The sequence below is a fragment of the Ranitomeya imitator genome, chromosome 1 (genome assembly GCF_032444005.1).
Source record: "Ranitomeya imitator isolate aRanImi1 chromosome 1, aRanImi1.pri, whole genome shotgun sequence".
NCBI classification, from domain to species: domain Eukaryota; kingdom Metazoa; phylum Chordata; class Amphibia; order Anura; family Dendrobatidae; genus Ranitomeya; species Ranitomeya imitator.
In genome coordinates, this window is record NC_091282.1 from 691,190,770 (window position 1) to 691,215,623 (window position 24,854).

Below are 24,854 nucleotides of genomic sequence, written 5' to 3' on the forward strand. Positions count from 1 at the left end.
ACGGTCCGCAAAAAATCAATGACATCTGCACAGATGAATTGATTTTAATGTGTCTACGTGTGTTAGTGGCTCCGGTACGTGAGGAAACTGTCACCTCACGTACCGGAGCCACTGACGTGTGAAACCAGCCTTATTTCTAGGCAGATCAGAGTAGTGGTAAAGGGCATAGTTATAGGAAAAGGTTCTCCATAATTATTCATCACTAGATGGTGGCCTGATTCTAACGCATCGGGTATTCTAGAATATGTAAGTATGTATATAGCAGCCACATAGTATATAGCACAGGCCACGTAGTATATAGGAGCCATGTAGTATATAGCAGACAAATACTACGTGGCCTGTGCTATATACTATGTGGCTGCTATATACATACATACATATTGTGAAACCAGAATTATGTTCTGGTTTCACATAATTGTTTTCTTGTGTCCACAAGACTGGGGAGGCCTCCACCCCTCTTTTTTTGAGCTGTGCGCACAGGAGCCGTTCTGTCCAGCGTGTCCACATGGACATTCCTTTTCTGAATCCTGCTCATACAGGTATTGTACATATGACCAGGTTTTAAATACATCAGATAGGGATTACATATATTAGTTAGGACTGCTCTGATATGGGTATACCTTGATATTTGGTAGAGCTGCTTAATATACATTTTTTGCAAAAAACGTATCAACCAAATACCCTGTTTTTTCCATCTTTTTACTAGCACTTGCTGTCCACTGTGATTTTTTTTTGCAACAGAGTGTTTTTGGTTTTACTGTGCTTTTTTGTGTTTTCAATACATACATATTGTAGAATACCCGATGCATTGATACAGGCCACACAGTATATAACAGTGGCCACGCAGTATAAGGCTGCCGTCACACTATCAGTATTTGGTCAGTATTTTACATCAGTATTTGTAAGCCAAAACCAGGAGTGAAACAATTAGAGGAAAAGTATAATAGAAACATATGCACCACTTCTGAATTTATCACCCACTCCTGGTTTTGGCTTACAAATACTGATGTAAAATACTGACCAAATACTGCTAGTGTGACGGCAGCCTATAACATAGCCCAAACAGTATATAACACAGCCCACATAGTATATAACACAGCCCACACAGTATATAGCTGCCACACAGTATATAACACAGGCCACGTAATATATAGCACAGCCAACACAGTATAGAACACAGCCCACATAGTATATAACAGGCCACGCAGTATATAACACAGCCCATGCAGTATATAGCAGCCACGTAGTATATAACACAGGCGACATAGTATATAACACAGGCGACATAGTATATAACACAGGCCACGCAGTATATAACACTGGCCACGCAATATACAGCACAGCCCACGCAGTATATAACACAGCCCATATAGTATATAACACAGCCCATATAGTATATAACACTGGCCACGTAGTATATAGCAGCCACGCAGTATATAACACAGCCCACATAGTATATAGCAGTGTGGGCACCATATCCCTGTTAAAAAAAATAATTAAAATAAAAAATAGTTATATACTCACCCTCCGACGTCCAGCGAAGCAGTGCCGATGCTCGCATGGCTGCCGCTATCTTCCGTTCCCAGGATGCATTGCGAAATTACCCAGATGACTTAGCGGTCTCGCGTGAGCCTCCATGCATTACGCCAGTAATCTTACTCCAGTTGCAGCGATTTCTGGCTTATGCAACACTACAGTTCGCCACAAATTAGACGAGCCGCAGCATCACGCCACCACCTTGTCCATTTCAGCGGAGCTGGGAGAAACTGACATGCAATACACCAAAACTCACAAAATTTAGCCACAACTCCAAAGAATATAACAAAATGGCCCCAGTCACAGAATTCAAACTGCTATCATGTGTCAGCTTCAGACATACGGTAGATGTGCAGTGGGCTCAGAAGATTTATTTCTTCTTCTGCCACACACTTATATGGCAGCTCACTGGAAAACATGCTTATGATACAACTCCTGTCAGTTGAGACACAGGTCTCGGGAACTGTGTTTCTTTACACTGCAACCCATCTGGATACATGACTAGGATGGGCTGCCAATTGAATTATGTGACTGGACCATTTTATTTAATATAGGCAGTTCCTAATTCCAGTGACTCGACTCTCCAGATGTGCCCAACCAGGCCTCAACTGAAATGAGAAAGATAGGAACCACGCTAAGGTTGCAATTAAAACTTTTTTGAGAAAGATAGCTGGATGAGGATCCACAGCCCGTGAGAAGGCCAGAACCTTCAAAGCAGAATAAAAAGTTAAGGTCACACATTGTCATAGAAAAAATTAACATCCATGAGACCTCTCCTGTCTCACACAGAATCTCTAGAAGAAAGAACTTCCAAGCTAAACCTTCTTATGCACCCAATCGACTTAGAAATGACTAGTGCTGGCAGCTAATAATCTTATTGTGGAGTCAGCAATGATCGTACCAGGGTGGGTGGGTGTGTGTGCATATGTGTGTATATCTCTCTCTCTCTCTCTCTCTATATATATTACATGTGTTGGAATCGGAGGTGTATATACCATACTTTCCCAATAAACGGCCTATTAGTGGGAACAGCCTGCGCGCTCCTCCGTTAATTAGTCAATTGTCCTGACCAGAGGGGACAGCAGAGGATTGTTCCTAACAAAAAGGTAACAGCATTGCAGGTTCAGTGTGACCCCCTGGCTTTGACACACACTAACAGTATTATATTACCATGAAGGTACACAAATGCGCTGTGGCCAATATGCAAACACATACAGGCACTGTGCATCAGTACATCACAATTAATAGATATACAAACTCTGCTATTGTTATATACATAAAGAACATGAGATACTTGGTTAAAAAATGTTTTTATTAAAAAGCATTAAACAATGCATGTTGTTGAATATTGTTATGTTTGTTTGTACATTGATCACAGTGTATTAGTGTTGGTTTACAAGCCCTTTTTCCATAGTATAAGTTGGGGAGGGTGGGCTGGCTCCCTCCTGGACTGTGCACCCAAATCCATCTTTCATTCCCAAAAATGTTTCATTACGCACTAAGCTTGGTTGGATGGTTTTTTTTTTAACAATTTTTTTTAATCAAACATAGTTTACTAAGTAACTTTCGTTTTATATATGTTACGCAATAGCGGAGTTCACGTATTCATTAATCGCAATGTGCCGATGCATAGAGCATGTACAGTATATGCTTGCATATTGGACACAGCACATTACCGCCCTATGATTTTTGTGTTTTTCCCTGTGCATAGTGCCACTATTTTGCATTAAAGCATAGAATAGTCTCTATAGAAAATCAGCAATTAGTGATAAGGGAACGTACTGGGATAAGGTGTTATCTGATCATGCTCAGGTTCTATATTCGAGTCCCCACAGCTGCATGTCTTGCCACTGTTCGAAAGCTGCAACACATGCAGGGATTGCCTAACAGATAGGCAATTCCTGCATGTGTTGTGGCTGTCCAACTGCACACAGATGTCCTCTAGATTTGCCAGAAGTCAGACTTGTAGAAAGAAACAGTGCAAATTGCGTATGTTAATGCAACTTTATTTAAATGTGAATCTTCCAACTACATCAGGAGTCTGTTTAACAATCATTCTGGCAGTGTTACAGTACGAAAAGAATAGAAATACAAACTAATCAATACGAAAAATACAGTGCACAACTTCATAGCGGCAGCGCCCAGACACCGCAGCGCCCAGACACCGCAGCGCGTTCACATTTAATACTGCATTATATTCACACCACATACAATTGTAGAAACGATAGGATAGGTGACACACAAACACAAAGGACGGGCATTACATCTGGTGTTGCTAATTCTGAAAAAATCGTTGTAAAAATGTGCAATTGAAGCATAGGATTCAAATTGTAAGAAAATAAGCACAGATCACACAGTAAAATTCACAGTAGAATTAGAAACATTATTGTTTTGCGCGTTACAATCTTATATTTGCATAAAACAGATTAAAAACATGAGACAATTTAACATTCATCTTCATTTTAGGAAAAACAAGGGGGGAACTCCATTAAGATTGACTATGGAGTCCACATAAATCTTTGTGAAATATCTTCATTACCTTTTTGTTCTGTTACTTGTCCTCTGTAGCTACATTGAGACCACCAAGCCGCATCCCACCTACAGCTTTTCACAGATTATATTATAAGCTTAGATGCACATGTTCAATATTCTCGTCAGCCAAGCAATGTAGTGCTGTGTTCATTCTCTGCTGCATTATTGTACTTTGTATGGGTGTCAATCGGTTCTAGTTTACAATATGTCATCTTAGAATCCACTCCTGTTTTGTTTGTTTTTTTGCTAAATTGTTTGCATTTTCTGTACCAAAGTGGCACTAAGCACAAGGTGAACATGCAGAGCTTCAGAGGTATTATAGGGGTATTCTAAAGGTGTCTCTTGAGCAACACTTAGCCTTGTAGTCTCCTTCCTTCCTGGTTCCTTTAGTGACAGTGCTAATGAGAAGCTATTTTCTGTTACTACACATTAATATCTGTCAGTTCTTGTTCTGAGTCTACATCATTATCACTATAACTACGTAAAGATATAACATGTTTGAACCAGAACCTGGCTCAAGAAAGTGAGAGCTGTTATTAAAAGTACTGCTGTGAAAGTGCCAATGCTGGGGTCTGAGTGACTTATTCTACAAGACTGATAAAGGGCCCTGTCAGGAGCCAAGCAGAAGTTTGAGGACGGTGATTAGCTAAGGGTGCATTCTCTTTGCGTTCTGTGTCCCCGTCGGGGCATGCGTCGACAAAACCATACACGCTACTAGTGATGGCAGAGCGAACATGCGCTATGCTGTGCACTTTTTTTTCCCAAGAGTGTACACCTCCTTGTAGGCGTACACGCCTAAAAAAAAAAAAAATGTATGGCAGAGGGCAAATTCACTTTGCTGTCACCATTACAGTCTATGGCCCCATCAACACATGTATCCGGACCCTATTTTGCAGGGGATTTCGGATGTGTGGACCGACGGGGACACAACTCATTGGCCTGGAGAGAGCTAACTGAGATGTTAGGAGGTCATTCCTCTCCTAGAATTATCTACTTCTCCTTGGTGGCCGAGCTCTTTGGAAACCAGAAGTACCTCATGTAAGATAAAAGCTCTCATTTTAAGATAATGAAAGCTGATAGATAAAGCAAGTCAATTGCAAAATTGCTTATTTTCATGCTAATTCAATCAATTCAACAACATGAGAACACCGCTATAAGACTAATTCACAGGACTCTAAAGTGGCCCAACTTTCTTTTCTGAAATGGACTCCAAGTCGAGGCCCAACAACAAGTTTTGTGACCTTAACCAAGAGCCTCAAATGTGCCTTTAAAGCTTTTATGATCAAGAGCTCTTTAGTTGGGCCTGGACTTGAAGCAATAATAGGACAAGAGAATATATCCACTATACGATTGTGTAAATTAGCCCTTATGTTGTATCTAAAGCCAATTAGTCTCATAACCTATTATTCATAAAAGTACAATCCTGAGTATTCATTATGCAAAACCGTGCCAGCGACATCCGAAATAAGATCTGTAAACAGCTGTTTCTCTCTTTGCTAGAGATATATTTTGAACCCACATGGAGCACTCATATTCAACATCTTCATGTGGTTTGTACTATATCACTGTGATTAACTTGACAAAAAACATAAAACTAGTTAAAAAGGTAATGAAGGTATATTTCACAGATACAGTAAACAAACTTACTGCCAGGTCAGTGGATGACATCAGATGAGGACCGTGCGCTCACAGACTGCAGAAGTAAAAGGGGCACAGCTCCTTGTACAGTGCCCACAACTCATAACCAGAGCTGCAAATGCTTTTATGGCCACAGCCCCAAAGTCTAGCTCAGATGGTCACACTTCATATAAGCTGCACAATGTGAAATGTGGCCAAGTCTAACATTGCATAAAGGTAGAACTCCTATTGAACTGTAAATTAAACTTTAACGTTAGAGTTTTCCCATCTCCAAGATCTTATCCCAATATGTGGAAGGTATAATAATAATATTAGCAAATACCTCCAATTAGAAATGTAGTATAGCTCTTCTGATTGGCTATGTCACTTACCCCATGTGCTGGCATTGAGGTAGGCAGGAATCCATGGTTACGGCCACTAACAACTGTCACAATATCAGTGCCCATAACCATGAATCTCTAAGCAACTGCAATGCCCTATACATGAAGTATGCAACATAGCTAATCAGAAGAATTGTGCCACCTTTTTTAGTGGAGGTATTTTCCTATATTATTTTTATTACACCTACTACACATTAGGATAGGATCTTGGAGATGGTAATACCCTTTAAGTCAATAGGACTATTACAGACACAACTTAACTTTATCAAGGCATTTTAGGTAGCTAAAGTGTTAAGGTTCTAGGTACGGTAACTTACAAATTAAAGTATAAGAAACCATAAAATGTAGTTGGGAAAGTAGTGCAGTAAAAAAATTGTAAAAGTAGTAGTGATGCAACTAAAACCAACACAGTATTCGGCATGGCAGTGCAAAACAGAAACCTTGTATTAATCCATCAACATGTAGCTGCCTGGACTGTGAGGATTTGTGTATGTGCCCCTTATACAGAAGCTTATTACATGTATATAGGACACTGGAAAAGTGCTACCAAGTTCAAAGCAGAGGCACAGCTCCGAATTCTGGGGAGAATGAACCCAAACATTGTCGCCTGTTCTTCCTTTCATTACCTTGCACCAGTTTGTGAAACGACGCCTTGTACTTCTCCCTTACACCCGGCCCCTACTTCATATGCACATTTATGACTCTTCTACATTCCCTTTATGTTAGTACTAAATGTTTCTGCGTTTTTTTTTTTTTTTTTAGATGAAGCTCCTATTTTATAAATCAATGTCAAACCACTGTGTCGGTGGCGGTTCCAACTAACTAAGAACCAGTCTGTTAAGGCATTAGATTATGGAGACACAATAACATACAGGAAAACTTTCATTAATAGAAAGGCCTGCGCAACTTCTCGATATACCAGGCACTTCTGATAGTAACTGTAAAAGCTGTGGCCAAGTATTAAGGCTGCAAGGAGTGCAGTGGTGCAACTTCACAAAAGGTTTCACAGAAAGTTTGTCTTGAGCTGGATGCTTGGGGACCCTTGTCCTCCTCCCCTGACAGTACGAGGTTTGGGTTTGAGGCTTTCCTGATTGCCCCGCAGAGCAGCTTCTAGGCGAGAACGTAGTGTTGTGGAAGAACTCATTAGATGACGAAACTGGTCAGGGTGGCTGGCCCCGAACTGCGTGAGGCTTTGCAAGCCAAAGTCATGGAGAGCTCTGGAGTACTGAGAGGCAGAACTGAGAGTATTCTCATCCAAAAGAAAGGAGATGAGTAGATGCAAAACCATGGAAACAATGGGAGGTCCTGCGGAACAAAATGACAAAGTGATTTTCCCAACCTTTCAACTAGCAAATATATTAAAAAAATATATAACTTGATAAAAGTTTTAAATAATAAATATACAGGGCTCCAGGTCCTGCCAAAATTGGTCCCGTTCAGGAGCGGGACATTTTTTCCCCATTCCTGACCTTGCACACTTTCAGGCTTTATTATACACATACTTTTCTCCTTCGCCACATTGGGGGACACAGAACCATGGGTGTTATGCCTCTGTCACTAGTAGGCTGACACTAAGTTGAGACAAAAAAAAGTTAGCTCCTCCCCTGCAGTATACCCCCTCATGCTGGCTTCCAGAGACCCAGTTCAAGCTTAGTGTCCGTAGGAGGCACACTGGATTTAACCTTTTTTACCGGACGAAGGGGATGACGGAACCTTTCAAGGCTCAGATCTCCCCGAACCAACAACAGGCGAGCATGGGAGTTTTACCTCTCCGTATCCTCTCCTGCAACGTAGGATGCCACTGCCTAAGCTGATTTTTTTGGGGCGACGGGCTCCTTCAAGGGCACCGATCTCCCCCCTCCTTACAGACGAGCACATGGAGTATCCTCCATGTATCCTCTTCTGCAGCCAGGCCTATTGCTGGACACTCTGCCCTGCCCACCAGGTTTTACCCTCGGCTGTTCAGAGGCCCTCTGCATTGTGGCGTCCGTGCAGCCCCCACTGCATCACCACTGAGAAAGCGGATGATGGAAGCAGGCGGACGTTCCTCTACACCCCCCTCTTATGGGGATGGTGGATAGAGGCTTCCCCAACCCTGCACCGTCCTAACCACCCCGGGCACAGCTAACCTGCTGCAAGCTGCTCCGCAATTCCCCTCCATATGGGGTAAGTGCCACCTGGGGGGGGGTCAGTCTTTCCAGCGGTTCTGGAGGGCTCATCTGTCAGGGTCCCCGCAGGGCTGCTAGGCGCCTTTTCCAGCGGACCGCGGCCGAGTGCCGAGCCGAAGCCATAAATTTAGTCCCCGGCTTCGGCCTAGTGTGGGCCGCATCCCGATAGGCCCCGCCCATCGCTCGCATCATCTTGCGGCTCCTCCCCCGGACCTGGCGCTTCTCGCTCTCAGCGAGATTACCCTCTCAACCCCCGGCGGCCATCTTTTTTCCTCTGCATGCCGCAGCTCCATCAACTCTGCACGTGCCAGCAATTTTTTCTTCTGGACGCCGATCTTCTCTTCTATTAGCGCCACCTCATCTCTTTGCGGGACACAGGACTCGGGTAAGGAGACCGCATTAGGTGCTTCCCTGCAGCATTACCCTCACTTCCATCTAGCAGTGTTTCCTGTTACTTATATTGGGGTACATCATGTCGCAGTCATGGGCCAAAAAGACCACCAAGGTGCATACTACCTTTTTTACTGCGTGTACCACCTGCCAGGCTCCACTGCCTCAGCCTCAAAGTTCCCCTCTCTGCTCAGCCTGCGATGCCCAATGTACCCATGAGCCCTCCGCCGCCACCGACCCCAGTGGATCTAGCCCCCCTGAGTGGGCCGCGTCACTGTCACAGTCCATGGATTCTTTAGCCTAAGAGATTAAATCCCTTCATGACCCCTCTGGGGAGTGGGGCCCTCTTTTTCCTGGGTTAAGAGATCTCTCCATAACAGGGGAGTCGTCGGCTAGCAGGGGCCGCTCTCACCGGAAGGAGGTACGGTCATCCAAAAAACGGATCCGAACTACCTCTCCTGAGCATTTACCACGCCATTCAGCCTCTGGTAGCTCCACTTCTCGCACACCCTCTCCTGGGGCTCGTAGCTATCACGACTCTGAGTCTGATGCATCCTTAGATCCAGATTCTCCAGAGTTTAGATTTACTGTTGACTCCCTCATTGAGGCTGTCAATCATGCGCTAAAAGTGGACGATGACCCTAATTCGGCTCCGGATCATTCGGTTTCCTTTAAGAGAACCAAACGTTCCCATAAGGTGTTCGCCTCTCATCCAGATTTCCTGGATATAGTCCGGCGACACAGGGAGTGACCGGATAAGCGCCTTACGGGCAAAAAGGCCCTGGAATCAAAGTATCCCTTTTCCGCAGATCTTGTTAAAGATTGGACGGAACCTACACTAGTAGATCCTCCGGTATCGCATTTGGCTATCAAAACGCTCTTATCCGTACCTGACGGGGCTTCAATTAAAAATTCCACAGAACGCCAGTTAGATTCCCTGGCTTGCTCAGTGTAGAAGCCTCAGGTTCCTCTCTATCTCCTTCCTTCGCTGCGGCTTGGGTCGCCAAAGCAATGGTTTTCTGGGCAGATGCCCTTGCAAAATCTGTTCAGGAACAGGATCTTCCGTCTGAGGCGGCAGATCTGGCCAAACAAATTGCCATGGCTGGAGATTATGGGATGTATGCGTCTTTAGACGCAGCGGACTGTGCGGCAACTGTGGCTTCAAACGCCATCACCATTAGGAGAGCTATTTGGCTTAGAGAGTGGCGCGAAAATTCCTCCTCAAAAAAGTCTCCGATTTCCCTTCCCTTTCAGAGCGGACGTCTCTTTGGAGAAAAATTAGACCAGCTTATATCCAATGCTACAGGAAGAGCAAGTTCCTCCCGCAACACAGACCTAAAGCTGCTTTTCAGCGCCAACAATATTTTCATTTTCAGCCCTTTCGCAGGAGCCCATTCTGGTCCAACTCCACAGCCTCATCCAGATCAGAACGATCTCCACGCACAGACAGAGACACTCGACCTTCATACAGGCCGAATCAGTCCTGGCGAGGAAAGCCTAGACAACCCAGAACCAGAGGGTCCAAGCCTGCCAGAGCCAGATTTCCTTCACAATGACTCGGGGAGTGTTCCAGTCGACACCTCCAAAGTAGGCGGAAGCCTGCTTCTTTTCCAACAAGTCTGGCTTTCCGTCATCCTTGACGAATGGGTCTGAGATCTGGTGTCTTCTGGTTACAAAATAGAATTCTCCACCTCAGCTCCAGCACGGTTTTTCCCCTCTCGTCTCCCAAGTTCGGGGGCCCAATCTCGCGCACTTTACCGCGCCTCGAATCCCTCCGCCAAAATGGAGTCATTGTTCCGGTCCCAGAACACCAGAAATTTAGAGGTTTTTACTCAAACCTCTTCGTTGTTCCATAAAAGGACAGAACGGTGCGTCCTATTTTGGACCTGAAGCTCCTAAACAAGTACGTAAAAGTTCGGCACTTCAGGATGGAGTCCCTCCAGTCAGTCATTTCCTCAATGGAGACAGGGGAGTTCCTAGCAACAATAGACATCAAAGATGCTTATCTTCATATCCCAATCTTCCCGCCACATCAAAGGTTCCTCCGTTTCGCCATCCAAGAGGTCATTTTCAATTCACGGCCTTACCCTTCGGCCTTGCCACTGTGCCCAGGGTATTCACAAAGGTCATGGCGGCTGTCATGGCCATTCTTCACTCCCGTGGAGTGGTCGTGTTGCCATACTTAGACGACCTCCTGATAAAAGGTCCATCTTATCAGGCCTGCGAGACAAGCGTCCGCATTACCTTGGATTCTCTTTCGCGCCTGGGCTGGTTAATCAACTTGGACAAGTCCTCCCCCATTCCTGCCCGACGGATCACTTTCCTAGGCATGATCCTGGACACGTTAAAGGGGCTGGTCTTGCTCCCTCGGTCCAAGGCCCAAGAGCTTCAGCAGGGAGCTCGGACGCTCTGTTGTCCTCGTCCGCAGTCCATTATGTTTGCCATGAAGATCCTGAAAAAAATAGTGGCCCAATAGAAGCGGTTCCCTTCGCTCAACACCATCTCCGCCCCTTACAACAGGCTCTGCTGGACAATTGGGACAGGAGTCCCTTATCCCTCGATCGGCCATGTCCTCTGTCTCCATGGATCAGGCAAGCCCTCAAATGGTGGACTCAGATCATCTCTCTTCCAGGAGAGGTCTTTTCTCCCGATTCGCTGGCTGGTGGTAACTACCGACGCCAGTCTCCTCGGTTGGGGAGCGGTGTTTCGACACCACACTGCCCAGGGGCGTTGGACAATTAGGGAGTCGAGACTTCCTATAAACACCTTGGAGATTCGAGTGATCAGACTTGCCCTGAGACGTTTACACTTCCTGCTCGCGGGTCACCCAATTCGAATTCAATCGGACGTCACAGCGGTGGCGTACATAAACCATCAGGGGGGTATCCGCAGCAGGGCGGCGTTGCAGGAGGTCTCCCACATTCTCCATTGGGCCGAGACCAACCACTCCACCATTTCCACAGTGCACATTCCAGGCGTCGATAACTGGGCGGCGGATTTCCCCAGCCATCAGGGTCTCGCCTCAGGGGAGTGGGAACTCCATCCAAAGGTTTTCCGGCAAATCTGCCTTCTCTGGGGAACTCCAGACGTGGATCTCATGGCGTCCAGACTGAACGCCAAAGTTCCCAACTTCATAGCTTGTTCTCGGGATCCCCAGGCCATCGGGGTGGACGCACTGATATCCCCAAGGCACAGTTTCCAACTCCCATACGTGTTTCCTCCACTTCCCTTACTGCCGAAAGTGATCCGAAAAATCAAGACGGAGGGAGTCATCCTTGTCGCCCCGGATTGGCCACGTCGCGCATGGTACGCTCATATCCGACGTTCCCTGGCGGTTACCAGACCAACCAGATCTGCTTCACCAAGGGCCGATCTACCACCAGAGCTCCGGGGCCCTACGTTTAACGGCGTGGCTGTTGAAACCCGGATTCTAACTCAAGCTGGTTTCTCCCAGCAGGTCATTCCCACCATGATAAGCGCTCGAAAAGCGTCTTCCGCTTGCATTTATCACCGCACCTGGAAAACCTTCTCATGGTGCAGGCTCCGCGGTCGCCTTCCGCTTGTTTTCTCGATTCCTTCCATTTTGGATTTTCTCCAGTCCGGCTTGGATTCCGGCCTGGCGCTCAGTTCCCTCAAGGGTCAGATCTCAGCGTTATCTGTATTGTTCCAACGTAAGATCGCTGCCAACTTGCAAGTCAGGACCTTGATTCAAGGGGTCTCCCACGTGGGTACCCCCCTACAGAATGCCGTTAGAGACCTGGGATCTCAATTTGGTTCTGAGTGTTCTTCAGGAATCTCCGTTTGAACCTCTGCAGGATGTCCCGCTAACTGTCCTCTCCTGGAAGGTGGCCTTCCTTGTGGCAGTAACATCTATCAGGCGGGTCTCAGAGTTGGCCACACTATGGTGCCGGGCACCTTTCCTTTCCTTCCACCAGGACAAAGTAGTCCTACGCCCATCTCTGGCTTTTCTCCCTAAGGTGGTTTCATCTTTCCACCTTAATGAATATATCATTCTTCCCTCCTTCTGCCAACAGCCAAAACATAGGGTCGAAAAGGCCCTTCACACCTTGGACGTGGTACGGGCCCTTATGAGGTACGTTTCTAGAACTGCTCCTTTCCGCAAATCGGACTGCCTCTTTGTGCTCCGGAGGGTCACAGAAAGGGTTTAGCCGCGTCTAAGGCCACGATAGCCAGATGGATCCGTTCAGCTATTCAAGAATCCTATCGAGTCAGGGCCAGTCCTATCCCGGCGGGGATTAGAGCACACACTACTCGGTCGATGGGTGCTTCCTGCTCCATCCAGCTCCAGGCAACGGCGTAGCAGGTTTGCAAGGCCGCAACATGGTCCAGCCTGCATACTTTCACAAAGCACTACAATGTCCACATTCAATCTTCTGCGGATGCGGCCCTTGGCAGACGTATTCTGCAGGCGGCCGTCGCGCATTTATAGTCAGATGGTACAGGCAGTTATTTGGTTGTATTGTTTTCCCACCCAGGGACTGCTTTGGGACGTCCCATGGTGCTGTGTCCCCCAATGTGGTGAAGGAGAAATAGGGATTTTTGTGTACTCACCGAAAAATCCTTTTCTCCGAGCCACTCATTGGGGGACACAGCACCCACCCTGTTAGCCTTACGGCTCGTTACCTTTTTCGGTTCTTGACTTTCTCTGACATGTTATACTCTAATATTATGTAATATATTGTTAGTAATCTCCTACTGCTTTTGCACTGAACTGGGTCTCTGGAAGCCAGCATGAGGGTGTATACTGCAGGGGAGGAGCTAACTCTTTTTGTCTCAACTTAGTGTTAGCCTCCTAGTGACAGCAGCATAACACCCATGGTCCTGTGTCCCCCAATGAGTGGCTCGGAGAAAAGGATTTTACGGTGAGTACACAAAAATCCCTATTTTATATATTAGACATTTATTTTTATTTTTTTTCATTGGGGGAATGATGTAGAAACAAGGATGTGTTTCTTTTTAGTTTTTCTTGCTTTTTAAATTGATTTATGGTTACATTCATTTTTGCTTATTACCGTAATTCTTATTTTATTTATTTCACACACGGTGCCCCAATAAGATCTTTATCTATCTTAGGGGCTAATATATTAATATGTTATTTTCATTAAAGATTGCCCAAGTTATAGGGAAATTTGATCCTCCTGCCAGCATAGCCAAGCTGACTGCAGCTCCTAGGACCCAGTAGTTCTGTTCCATCACCCAGTGATCATTGGGTCCAGAGAAGGAAGCACTGTCAGTGCTAACTAACCTGTAATCACAAGTGAGTGCTGGTTAAGCGCTGTGTATACAGCCATGGAGAAGGTACACATGATAATAAATTAGGTTTACCTGCTCTGTGAGGAGTCCGGCTGTGTCTGATAGTCCGCTCCCTGCCTTCACAGCTGCATGATCTCCCGGAGGATTTCACTGCATTTACATTTTAGACCACCAAGAAGTATATACTCCTTTTGGGAGGTCCAAAAGTATTAAAAGAAGCTGTCCACTTTTGGGGTAATTTTTTTTCTACTTAAATGAATGTATTTTGGGCTAAAAATCATTTTGCGATATGGTTTCATTACAAAACTTTTTCAACTGGGTTTCATTTTTACTTGATCAGCCTTTGTAGACTCTTTTCCTGCACGTTCAATGTTTATGTGGTCTGTTCTACTAATAAAAAAAGTTCTACTTACTTAGTATAACTTCTAAAAAAATAAATAAATAACAAATCTCTAAAATTCTCTCCAACACAGATGTGAGACTTACGATTCTGTTCCTCGCTGGCAGCGATAAGAGCCTGAAGAAGCCGCACACCTTCCTGCAGGACTGAAAGCTCAGCGTGGCTTTGAGGTTTTCTGCTATCGGCATGACTTAGGTGACGAACAACTCGAGGTGCCAAGTCACAAATGTACGGGGCAACAACATAGTGAGCAGGATGTTGGAAAATGGACAAAATCAGCCTGCAGCATTTTAACTGCTCCTAAAATGAAAACAAATAATAATAAAAATGGTGCCTGACATGACATTGTTACTTTCTAACTATGGCACTATTAGGACTTTTTTTTTTTAAATCAGACCATTCCTCCCTAGCTCGGTCTTCTAGGAAGGTCCCATGTCCACCTGCCAAAGCTCACATTAGGGTCCTTGCTGTCCACGCTGTAATGGAATCTCTGCAGGCAGGCATTCTGTAGTCCTGGTTCAGACATGACCTCGGGATTAGCAGACAGGAGGAATATTGTTATAGCCGTCAGCAGGGCAATCCTGTCTTTTTTACCATCTAGGGTAAGATGACAAACAATTGTCATTACAGGAAGGGTCATTAATAGGAGGATTTGGTTAGTCCCTATAAAAAAAGCATACCCGAATCCCAGGACTGAAGCATGGAGGATGCAGAACTGTGTAAAAGACTGGTCCAGGAGGCTCTGCTCTTCTCTACACGAGACATTGGGGATGACACAATAGCTTTTAGGGCTTGCAGAGCAGAGGTTAAAGCCAGGGATAGTCGCCCATCAGGGTTTTTTTCAGCTGTGTGCTGCAAAACACCCACCACGAGGTATAGCAGAGTGGGGAGGACTGACACACTGCCTGTAGAAGGAAAGATAATACACAATTATCACATCCCATAGTATCTGTCTTTAGACCATCAAGGGGTTGTCACCCTTCATGAAATTTTTGGCAGCTTGGAATAAAAAAAATGGAGCTGTACTCACCGTCCCCCGGTTCACCAGATAGTCTCCACCTCTGCTCCTGGTATCTGGCACTGAAGTCCCATTGACAGCCAATCAGTGAGCTGGGCGCTCCACATACACTGGCAGAGCTAAAGGATTGGCTGCTGATGTGATGTCAGCACTGCAGTCAGTGCCAGACACTATGTGCAGCAGCAGGGACTTGCCAGTGGACCAGTGACTGCTAAGTTAAGCAAAGTTTGTTTGTTTTTTAATAGATCAACCTGTGCCCGAAAATAAGGATTTCTTAAAAGTGGTCAACCCTTTAAAGGATTGCAGCAGAGCCTGAACATTGTCCTACATTGGCAGCTGCCAAGGCAAACAGGATCATGGGGTGCATTAACCCCTTCCCGACCTTTGACGCCACGTAGGCGTCATGAAAGTCGGTGCCAATCCGACCCATGACGCCTATGTGGCGTCATGGAAAGATCGCGTCCCTGCAGATCCGGTGAAAGGGTTAACTCCCATTTCACCCGATCTGCAGGGACAGGGGGAGTGGTAGTTTAGCCCAGGGGGGGTGGCTTCACCCCCTCGTGGCTACGATCGCTCTGATTGGCTGTTGAAAGTGAAACTGCCAATCAGAGCGATTTGTAATATTTCACCTATTATAACGGGTGAAATATTACAATCCAGCCATGGCCGATGCTGCAATATCATCGGCCATGGCTGGAAACACTAATGTGCACCCACCCCACCCCACCGATCGCCCCCCCAGCCCCCCGATCTGGCCGGTACACTGCTCCGGCTCCCCTCCATCCAGTGCTCCGCTCCCCCCCGTGCTCCAATCACCCCCCCGTGCTCCAATCACCCCCCCTGCATTCCGATCCACCCTCCCCGTGCTCCGTTCCACCCCCCCGTGCTCCGTTCCAGCCCCCCTGTGCTCCGTTCCACGCCCCCCGTGCTCCGTTCCATGCCTGCCGCGCTCCGATTCCTCCCCCCGTGCTCCGATCCCCCCCCCCCCCCCCGTGGTCCCCCTCCACCCCATCATACTTACCGATCCTGCCGGGGTCCCGTCCGTCTTCTCCCTGGGCGCCGCCATCTTCCAAAATGGCGGGCGCATGCGCAGTGTGCCCGCCGAATCTGCCGGCCGGCAGATTCGTTCCAAAGTGCATTTTGATCACTGAGATAGATTATATCTCAGTGATCAAAATAAAACAAATAATAAATGACCCCCCCCCCCCTTTGTCACCCCCATAGGTAGGGACAATAAAAAAATAAAGAAATTTTTTTTCCCCACTAATGTTAGAATAGGGTTAGGGCTAGGGTTAGGGGTAGGGTTAGGGGTAGGGGTAGGGTTAGAGCTAGGGTTAGGGGTAGGGGTAGGGTTAGGGCTAGGGTTAGGGCTAGGGTTAGGGGTAGGGTTAGGGTTAGGGCTAGGGTTCGGGGTAGGGGTAGGGCTAGGGGTAGGGTTAGGGGTAGGGCTAGGGTTAGGGGTAGGGTTAGGGGTAGGGTTAGGGCTAGGGTTAGGGTTTCGGTATGTGCACACGTATTCTGGTCCTCTGCGGATTTGATAAATCTGCAGTGCTAAACCGCTGTGGATTTATGGCGGATTTACCGCGTTTTTTTCTGCGCATTTCACTGCGGTTTTACAATTGCGATTTTCTATTTGAGCAGTTGTAAAACCGCTGTGGAATCCGCACAAAGAAGTGACATGTTGCGGAATGTAAACCGCTGTGTTTCCGTGCAGTTTTTCCGCAGCATGTGTACAGCGATTTTTGTTTCCCATAGGTCTACATTGAACTGTAAACTCATGGGAAACTGCTGCGGATCTGCAGCGTTTTCCGCAGTGTGCACATACCTTTAGAATTAGGCTATGTGCACACGGTGCGGATTTGGCTGCGGATCCGCAGCAGTGTTCCATCAGGTTTACAGTACCATGTAAACATATGAAAAACCAAATCCGCTGTGCCCATGGTGCAGAAAATACCGTGCGGAAACGCTGCGTTGTATTTTCCGCAGCATGTCAATTCTTTGTGCGGATTCCGCGGCGTTTTACACCTGTTCCTCAATAGGAATCCGCAGGTGAAATCCGCACAAAAAACACTGGAAATCCGCGGAAAATCCGCAGGTAAAACGCAGTGCCTTTTACCCGAGGATTTTTCAAAAATGGTGCGGAAATATCTCACACGAATCCGCAACGTGGGCACATAGCCTTAGGGTTAGGGTTGGAATTAGGGTTGTGGTTAGGGTTGTGATCAGGGTTATGGCTACAGTTGGGATTAGGGTTAGGGGTGTGTTGGGGTTAGTGTTGGAGGTAGAATTGAGGGGTTACCACTGTTTAGGCACATCAGGGGTCTCCAAACGCAACATGGCGCCACCATTGATTCCAGCCAATCTCGTATTCAAAAAGTCAAATGGTGCTCCCTCACTTCCGAGCCCTGACGTGTGCCCAAACAGTGGTTTACCCCCACATATGGGGTATCAGTGTACTCAGGATAAACTGCGCAACAATTACTGGGGTCCAGTTTCTCCTGTTACCCTTGTGAAAATAAAAAAATGCTTGCTAAAACATCATTTTTGAGGAAAGAAAAATAATTTTTTATTTTCACGGCTCTGCGTTGTAAACGTCTGTGAAGCACTTGGGGGATCAAAGTGCTCACCACATATCTAGATAAGTTCCTTGGGGGGTCTAGTTTCTAAAATGGGGTCACTTGTGGGGGGTTTCTACTGTTTAGGCACACCAGGGGCTCTGCAAACGCAACGTGATGCCCGCAGACCATTCCATCAAAGTCTACATTTCAAAAGTCACTACTTCCTTTCTGAGCCCCGACGTGTGCCCAAACAGTGGTTTACCCCCACACATGGGGTATCAGCGTACTCAGGAGAAACTGGACAACAACTTTTGGGGTCCAATTTCTCCTGTAACCCTTGGGAAAATAAAAAATTCTGGGTTAAATAATTATTTTTGAGGAAAGAAAACGTATTTATTATTTTCACGGCTCTGCATTATAAACTTCTATGAAGCACTTGGGGGTTCAAAGTGCTCACCACACATCTAGATAAGTTCCTTTCGGGGTCTAGTTTCCAAAATGGGGTCACTTGTGGGGGGTTTCTACTGTTTAGGCACATCAGGGGCTCTGCAAACGCAACGTGACGCCCGCAGAGCATTCCATCAAAGTCTGCATTTCAAAACGTCACTACTTCACTTCCGAGCCCCGGCATGTGCCCAAACAGTGATTTACCACCACATATGGGGTATCAGCGTACTCAGGAGAAACTGGACAACAACTTTTGGGGTCAAATTTCTCCTGTTACCCTTGGGAAAATAAAAAATTGCAGGCTAAAAGATCATTTTTGAGAAAATAATTTTTTTTTTTTTTTTTTCATGGCTCTGCGTTATAAACTTCTGTGAAGCACTTGGGGGTTCAAAGTCCTCACCACACATCTAGATTAGTTCCTTTGGGGGTCTAGTTTCCAAAATGGGGTCATTTCTGGGGGATCTCCAATGTTTAGGCATACAGGGGCTCTCCAAACGTGACATGGTGTCCGCTAATGATTGGAGCTAATTTTCCATTTAAAAAGCCAAATGGCGTGCCTTCCCTTCCGAGCCCTGCCGTGCGCCCAAACAGTGGTTTACCCCCACATATGGGGTATCAGCGTACTAAGGACAAACTGGACAACAATATTTGGGGTCCAAATTCTCCTATTATCCTTGGCAAAATAGGAAATTACAGGCTAAAAAATCATTTTTGAGGAAAGAAAAATTATTTTTTATTTTCATGGCTCTGCGTTATAAACTTCTGTGAAGCACCTGGGGGTTTAAAGTGCTCAATATGCATCTAGATAAGTTCCTTGGGGGGTCTACTTTCCAAAATGGGGTCACTTGTGGGGGAGCTCCAATGTTTAGGCACACAGGGGCTCTCCAAACGCGACATGGTGTCCGCTAACAATTGGAGCTAATTTTCTATTCAATAAGTCAAATGGTGCGCCTTCCCTTCCGAGCCCTGCCGAGTGCCCAAACAGTGGTTTACCCCCACATATGAGGTATCGGCGTACTCGGAAGAAATTGCCCAACAAATTTTATGATCCATTTTATCCTACTGCCCATGTGAAAATTAAAAAATTGAGGCGAAAAGAATTTTTTTGTGAAAAAAAAAGTACTTTTTCATTTTTACAGATCAATTTGTGAAGCACCTGAGGGTTTAAAGTGCTCACTAGGCATCTAAATAAGTTCCTTGGGGGGTCTAGTTTCCAAAATGGGGTCACTTGTGGGGGAGCGCCAATGTTTAGGCACACAGGAGCTATCCAAACGCGACATGGTGTCCGCTAACGATGGAAATAATTTTTCATTCAAAAAGTCAAATGGCGCTCCTTCCCTTCCGAGCCTTACCATGTGCCCAAACAGTGGTTTACCCCCACATGTGAGGTATTGGTGTACTCAGGAGAAATTGCCCAACACATTTTAGGATCCATTTTATCCTGTTGCCCATGTGAAAATGAAAAAATTGAGGCTAAAAGAATTTATTTGTGAAAAAAAAGTACTTTTTCATTTTTACGGATCAATTTGTGAAGCACCTGGGGGTTCAAAGTGCTCACTATGCATCTAGATAAGTTCCTTGGGGCGTCTAGTTTCCAAAATGGGGTCACTTGTGGGGGAGCTCCAATTTTTAGGCACACGGGTGCTCTCCAAACGTGACATGGTGTCCGCTAAAGAGTGGAGCCAATTTTTGATTCAAAAAGTCAAATGGCGCTCCTTCCCTTCCAAGCCCTGCCGTGCGCCCAAACAGTGGTTTACCCCCACATATGAGGTATCAGCGTACTCAGGACAAATTGGACAACAACTTTCGTGGTTCAGTTTCTCCTTTTACCATTGGGAAAATAAAAAAATTGTTGCTAAAATATAATTTTTGTGACTAAAAAGTTAAATGTTCATTTTTTCCTTCCATGTTGCTTCTGCTGCTGTGAAGCACCTGAAGGGTTAAATAAACTTGTTGAATGTGATTTTGAGTACCTTGAGGGGTGCAGTTTTTAGAATGTTGTCACTTTTGGGTATTTTCAGCCATATAGACCCCTCAAACTGACTTCAAATGTGAGGTGGTCCCTAAAAAAAATGATTTTGTAAATTTCGTTGTAAAAATGACAAATCGCTGGTCAAATTTTAACCCTTATAACTTCCTAACAAAAAAATATTTTGTTTCCAAAATTGTGCTGATGTAAAGTAAACATGTGGGAAATGTTATTTATTAACTATTTTGTGTCACATATCTCTCTGGTTTAACAGAATAAAAATTCAAAATGTGAAAATTGTGAAATTTTCAAAATTTTCGCCTAATTTCCGTTTTTATCACAAATAAACACAGAATTTATTGACCTAAATTTACAACTAACATGAAGCCAAATATGTCACGAAAAAACAATCTCAGCTAGGATCCGTTGAAGCGTTCCTGAGTTATTACCTCATAAAGGGACACTGGTCAGAATTGCAAAAAACGGCAAGGTCTTTAAGGTCAAAATAGGCTGGGTCATGAAGGGGTTAAAAGAGGTCTGGATACACATGATGAGAGCATTATACTGCCTCTGTACAAATCCCTAGTTAGACCGCACATGGAGTACTGTGTCCAGTTTTGGGCACCGGTGCTCAGGAAGGATATAATGGAACTAGAGAGAGTACAAAGGAGGGCAACAAAATTAATAAAGGGGATGGGAGAACTACAATACCCAGATAGATTAGCGAAATTAGGATTATTTAGTCTAGAAAAAACACGACTGAGAGGCGATCTAATAACCATGTATAAGTATATAAGGGGACAATACAAATATCTCGCTGAGGATCTGTTTATACCAAGGAAGGTGACGGGCACAAGGGGGCATTCTTTGCGTCTGGAGGAGAGAAGGTTTTTCCACCAACATAGAAGAGGATTCTTTACTGTTAGGGCAGTGAGAATCTGGAATTGCTTGCCTGAGGAGGTGGTGATGGCGAACTCAGTCGAGGGGTTCAAGAGAGGCCTGGATGTCTTCCTGGAGCAGAACAATATTGTATCATACAATTAGGTTCTGTAGAAGGACGTAGATCTGGGGATTTATTATGATGGAATATAGGCTGAACTGGATGGACAAATGTCTTTTTTTCGGCCTTACTATGTTACTATGTTGCTTAGTCAAGAGAAATTTTCAATTATAGCAAAAAATCTGCAAGTAAATCATATCCCCTGCAGCTTTCCTTCAGCTGCTCTAAAGGCTGCAGAATATTTGCCGCGATCGTCAGCCTAAGGGCATCATGGATGTTAGTCTACTATAGCCGTGTAACATGCTCCAGGGGTAGAGCCCATAATTATGTGCTTCCCCAGGGGCGGATGGCTTAGATAGGCATCAGAGATCAGCAATTATTTTCACTCACCTTCTGGAGAACAGAGGGACGGCAGCTCAGCTAGAATAGTCAGAGAGGCAGAAATCAGCAAACTGGAATCATGAGACAGAGGCGGTCTTGAGGCATGTCTCCCGGTAATGCTCCCTGAAAGGCGAGGACTGAGCTCGGGTAGCTGTCTGATGAGGATACAAAGGCACAGCTCCAGTGCAGCAAGTACCAGAGAGTGGCCAGTCACGAAGCCTCCGGTATCGTGACCCTCTCCAAACTCTGGTAAGGTTTCCTTCTCCTCTGCTCCATCGTCAACTAAGGAAAAATGGAGGAAATCGAAGATCAAGTGTTACACAGGAGATTATCTTTTTTCTTTGAGTTAATGATCACCCTCTCTACAGTGGCCTAACCTGGCACAGATGATTGTTGTTCTATCTTCAGGAGCACATCGCTCCCGGGCCCCGGCTTCCTGCTTTGCCTGGGCTGGTGAGCTCTTAAAGTTTGACATTTCGGACCAGCGGCATGGTTTCACCGTTGGTCCAAACTGTGCTGTCTCCCAGGTTGCTAGGATAGGCCTCTGCAGCATGGGAGAAGCACAGCTGGATCGAAGTTCTTCAGATCCTGCGATCTGGCCAGCTTCAGAGCAGCTCATGCTCCTTCCCTAGGTAGCTGGCCACTCAGACTGAAAGGTGGACGGTAACCTATGGAACGAGCTGTACACTAGAACATTAAAAATTCCTCTTTTCTTGAGCATGGAGATGACTTTCAATAGAAGGTAATTTGCAAAGTTGCTAGTTTATTTTATTACAAGCACTTTACAATTTTCCCTATTTAAGAAGTGGAGACAACCCCTTTAAATACTTACCTTCTGCGCTCCTCCTCCTCTCTTGTACATGTTCCTTAGCTGCACTCAAGATTTGTTTCCCAACTTCCAAAGCCAGCAACTGTATTTCTGAAGATTCTCGCATTAGTAGTAATCGGTGCAATACGGAAATCAACTCAATAGCAAGTGCCTGAGAAATACAAGTACAGGAGAGCCCAATGAAAATCCATGAAAAGGCAAACGCACAAATATAGCTCCATATTATGAGAAATCTCCATTGGGTCACATGGCAGGGTGCAGTTGCTCCTGCACAATGAGTGGTGTAGGTAATTACAGCCAATCCACGCGCCGGACTCTCCAGACGTGGTGAGGTTACCATTCAGTGTGCAGGAGCGCTGCACCCAGCGGATGGTCGGAACGTGCATAAGTTTTCAAAACTTTGAAGTTGTGTTTTGGTCTCATCCATCAATACAGGCTTATTAACTTCAGCATTTGTGTAAAAAAACTGTGCCCAAATTTACTTTAAAAAGTGTCTAAAAACTTAATTAGTGCTCACACAACGCAATTTATTATTGCACTAAAATGTTTAGATTACACATTGCGGTAAACACAGGCTGCTGCGCATCCGTGCGGGCAGCTACAAGAGTAAGAATGCTTCCACCAGACTCTATACGAGAGGCTCCTCCCTTACTGATGCATTTCTGCACCCTCCGTCTCCGCTAACATGGGGTCAACATTTACCTGATCAGCCCCTACATGGGCCCTAGGCCAGACACCTCCAAGTAACGCCTTCATAGCCCGCAGACAAGCAGCGATTCTCTCCATAGGGGCGTCCACGGGGAGGCAACAGAGAAATTCAACACAAATTCCTGGAAAAAAAAGTTAAATTAAAAAAAAAAAAATCAATAAATGTTTGTAATCATCTCAGATCAGTGTGAATAATTTATTCGTCTTCTGTAAGGGTTATTCTAAAAAAAAAACACCAAAAAAAAAAAAAAAAGAGTATACCCTATGGATAAGTGTTCCCTATCCATAGGATCGGGGATATCGTGCTGAGTGCTGGGACTCCCAGAGATCAGGCTCTAGAACCACGAGATCGGGACTCCGCCGCACTGTCTTGAATGGGGGGACGCACATGGTCGACCTCTGCCCTATTCATTGTGAGTGGGATAGCCAGTAGTGATGAGCCAATATACTTGTTACTCGAGATTTCTCGAGCACGCTTGGGGGTCCTGAGTATTTTTTAGTGCTCAGAAATTCAGTTTTCTTGCCGCAGCTGAATGATTTACATCTGTTAGCCAGGATGATTACCTGTGGGGGTTGCCTGGTTGCTAGGGAATCCCCACATGTACTTATGCTGGATAACAGATGTAAAACATTCAGCTGCGGCAAGAAAATTGAATTTCTGAGCACTAAAAAAATACTCATAGGACCCCCGAGCGTGCTCGAGAAATCTAGAGTAACGAGTATATTCGCTCATCACTAATAGCCAGTGAAAGCCATTTCCAGCAGTCCCATTAGCAATGAATAAAGTGGAGGCAGAGCTTGTGCACCTCTTTTCTGGGAGGTTCCAGGGCTCAGATATCAGGAATGTCGGGGTCCATTTAGTCGGACCCTCACTGATCAGCAAGTTACCTCCTATCTTTCGGATGGAGATAATTTATATTTGACTAATAAACCTTAAATTACCAACCACCTACCGTAATTTGTATCTGTCTACAGTGAAGAACTAAAATTTACGTGCGAATGGTGGTAAGAGGGTTATTATATTGTCCATCTATTGTTGCTTCACATCCGCGAGGGGAGACACCGCTGTACGCAGGAAAGTCAGGGTGGCAAAGACACCAGCAAGGACCCAAATAGGTCCTTATAATTAGAATATCATGACTTTTAGCATTACTAAGGCATACTGAATAATGAAAGAGTTAATCCATCCCCATGCTCAAATCGCATTACCTTTTTTTTTTTAATTGAAAATACAAGAAACTGTTTTCATTTTTATTTCATAAATCGTTAATACACAGGAAAATAAGCAACTTTGTGAGAGATCTTATCACACAAATCTGCTTTTTTCTCCTCCTTCACTGATCATTTATTCTCAATTCATGAATTGTATTCAGTATAGACAGATTTCCCCATTACTGAGATAGGAGAGGACAGTTGGTGCATATAAGATTATATGGTGACAGGCGGGAGGAGCTAGGGGCCGACAGACATTCTGCTGCAAGTTCTCCTGAAATAACAGTCATAGTTCTCCATAAAACTTCACGACCACACTTTTTGCTTCCTCCCCTGCCCAGGAGCTGTGGTATGAACAGACCATGTTCCTGTACGGTTAGACACAGCCATTACACAGTACACAGCAGGGGCACA

General features: G+C 45.4%; 1 protein-coding gene across 2 annotated transcripts in view; it reads right to left on the minus strand.

Annotated features, from left to right (window-relative positions):
* Window positions 1-6,846: 6,846 nt before the first annotated feature.
* Window positions 6,847-24,854, minus strand: part of HEATR5A (HEAT repeat containing 5A) — a 107,408-nt gene continuing 89,400 nt past the window's right edge. For both annotated transcript variants that reach the window (XM_069730402.1, XM_069730412.1), the window contains 7 exons: window positions 23,223-23,350; window positions 22,524-22,671; window positions 21,701-21,973; window positions 14,999-15,223; window positions 14,773-14,915; window positions 14,405-14,618; window positions 6,847-7,391 (listed from right to left, as the gene is read on the minus strand). In XM_069730402.1, the coding sequence (XP_069586503.1) occupies window positions 7,090-7,391; window positions 14,405-14,618; window positions 14,773-14,915; window positions 14,999-15,223; window positions 21,701-21,973; window positions 22,524-22,671; window positions 23,223-23,350 (1,433 nt within the window). In that variant the 3' untranslated portion in view covers window positions 6,847-7,089. The remainder of the gene's footprint in view (window positions 7,392-14,404; window positions 14,619-14,772; window positions 14,916-14,998; window positions 15,224-21,700; window positions 21,974-22,523; window positions 22,672-23,222; window positions 23,351-24,854) is intronic.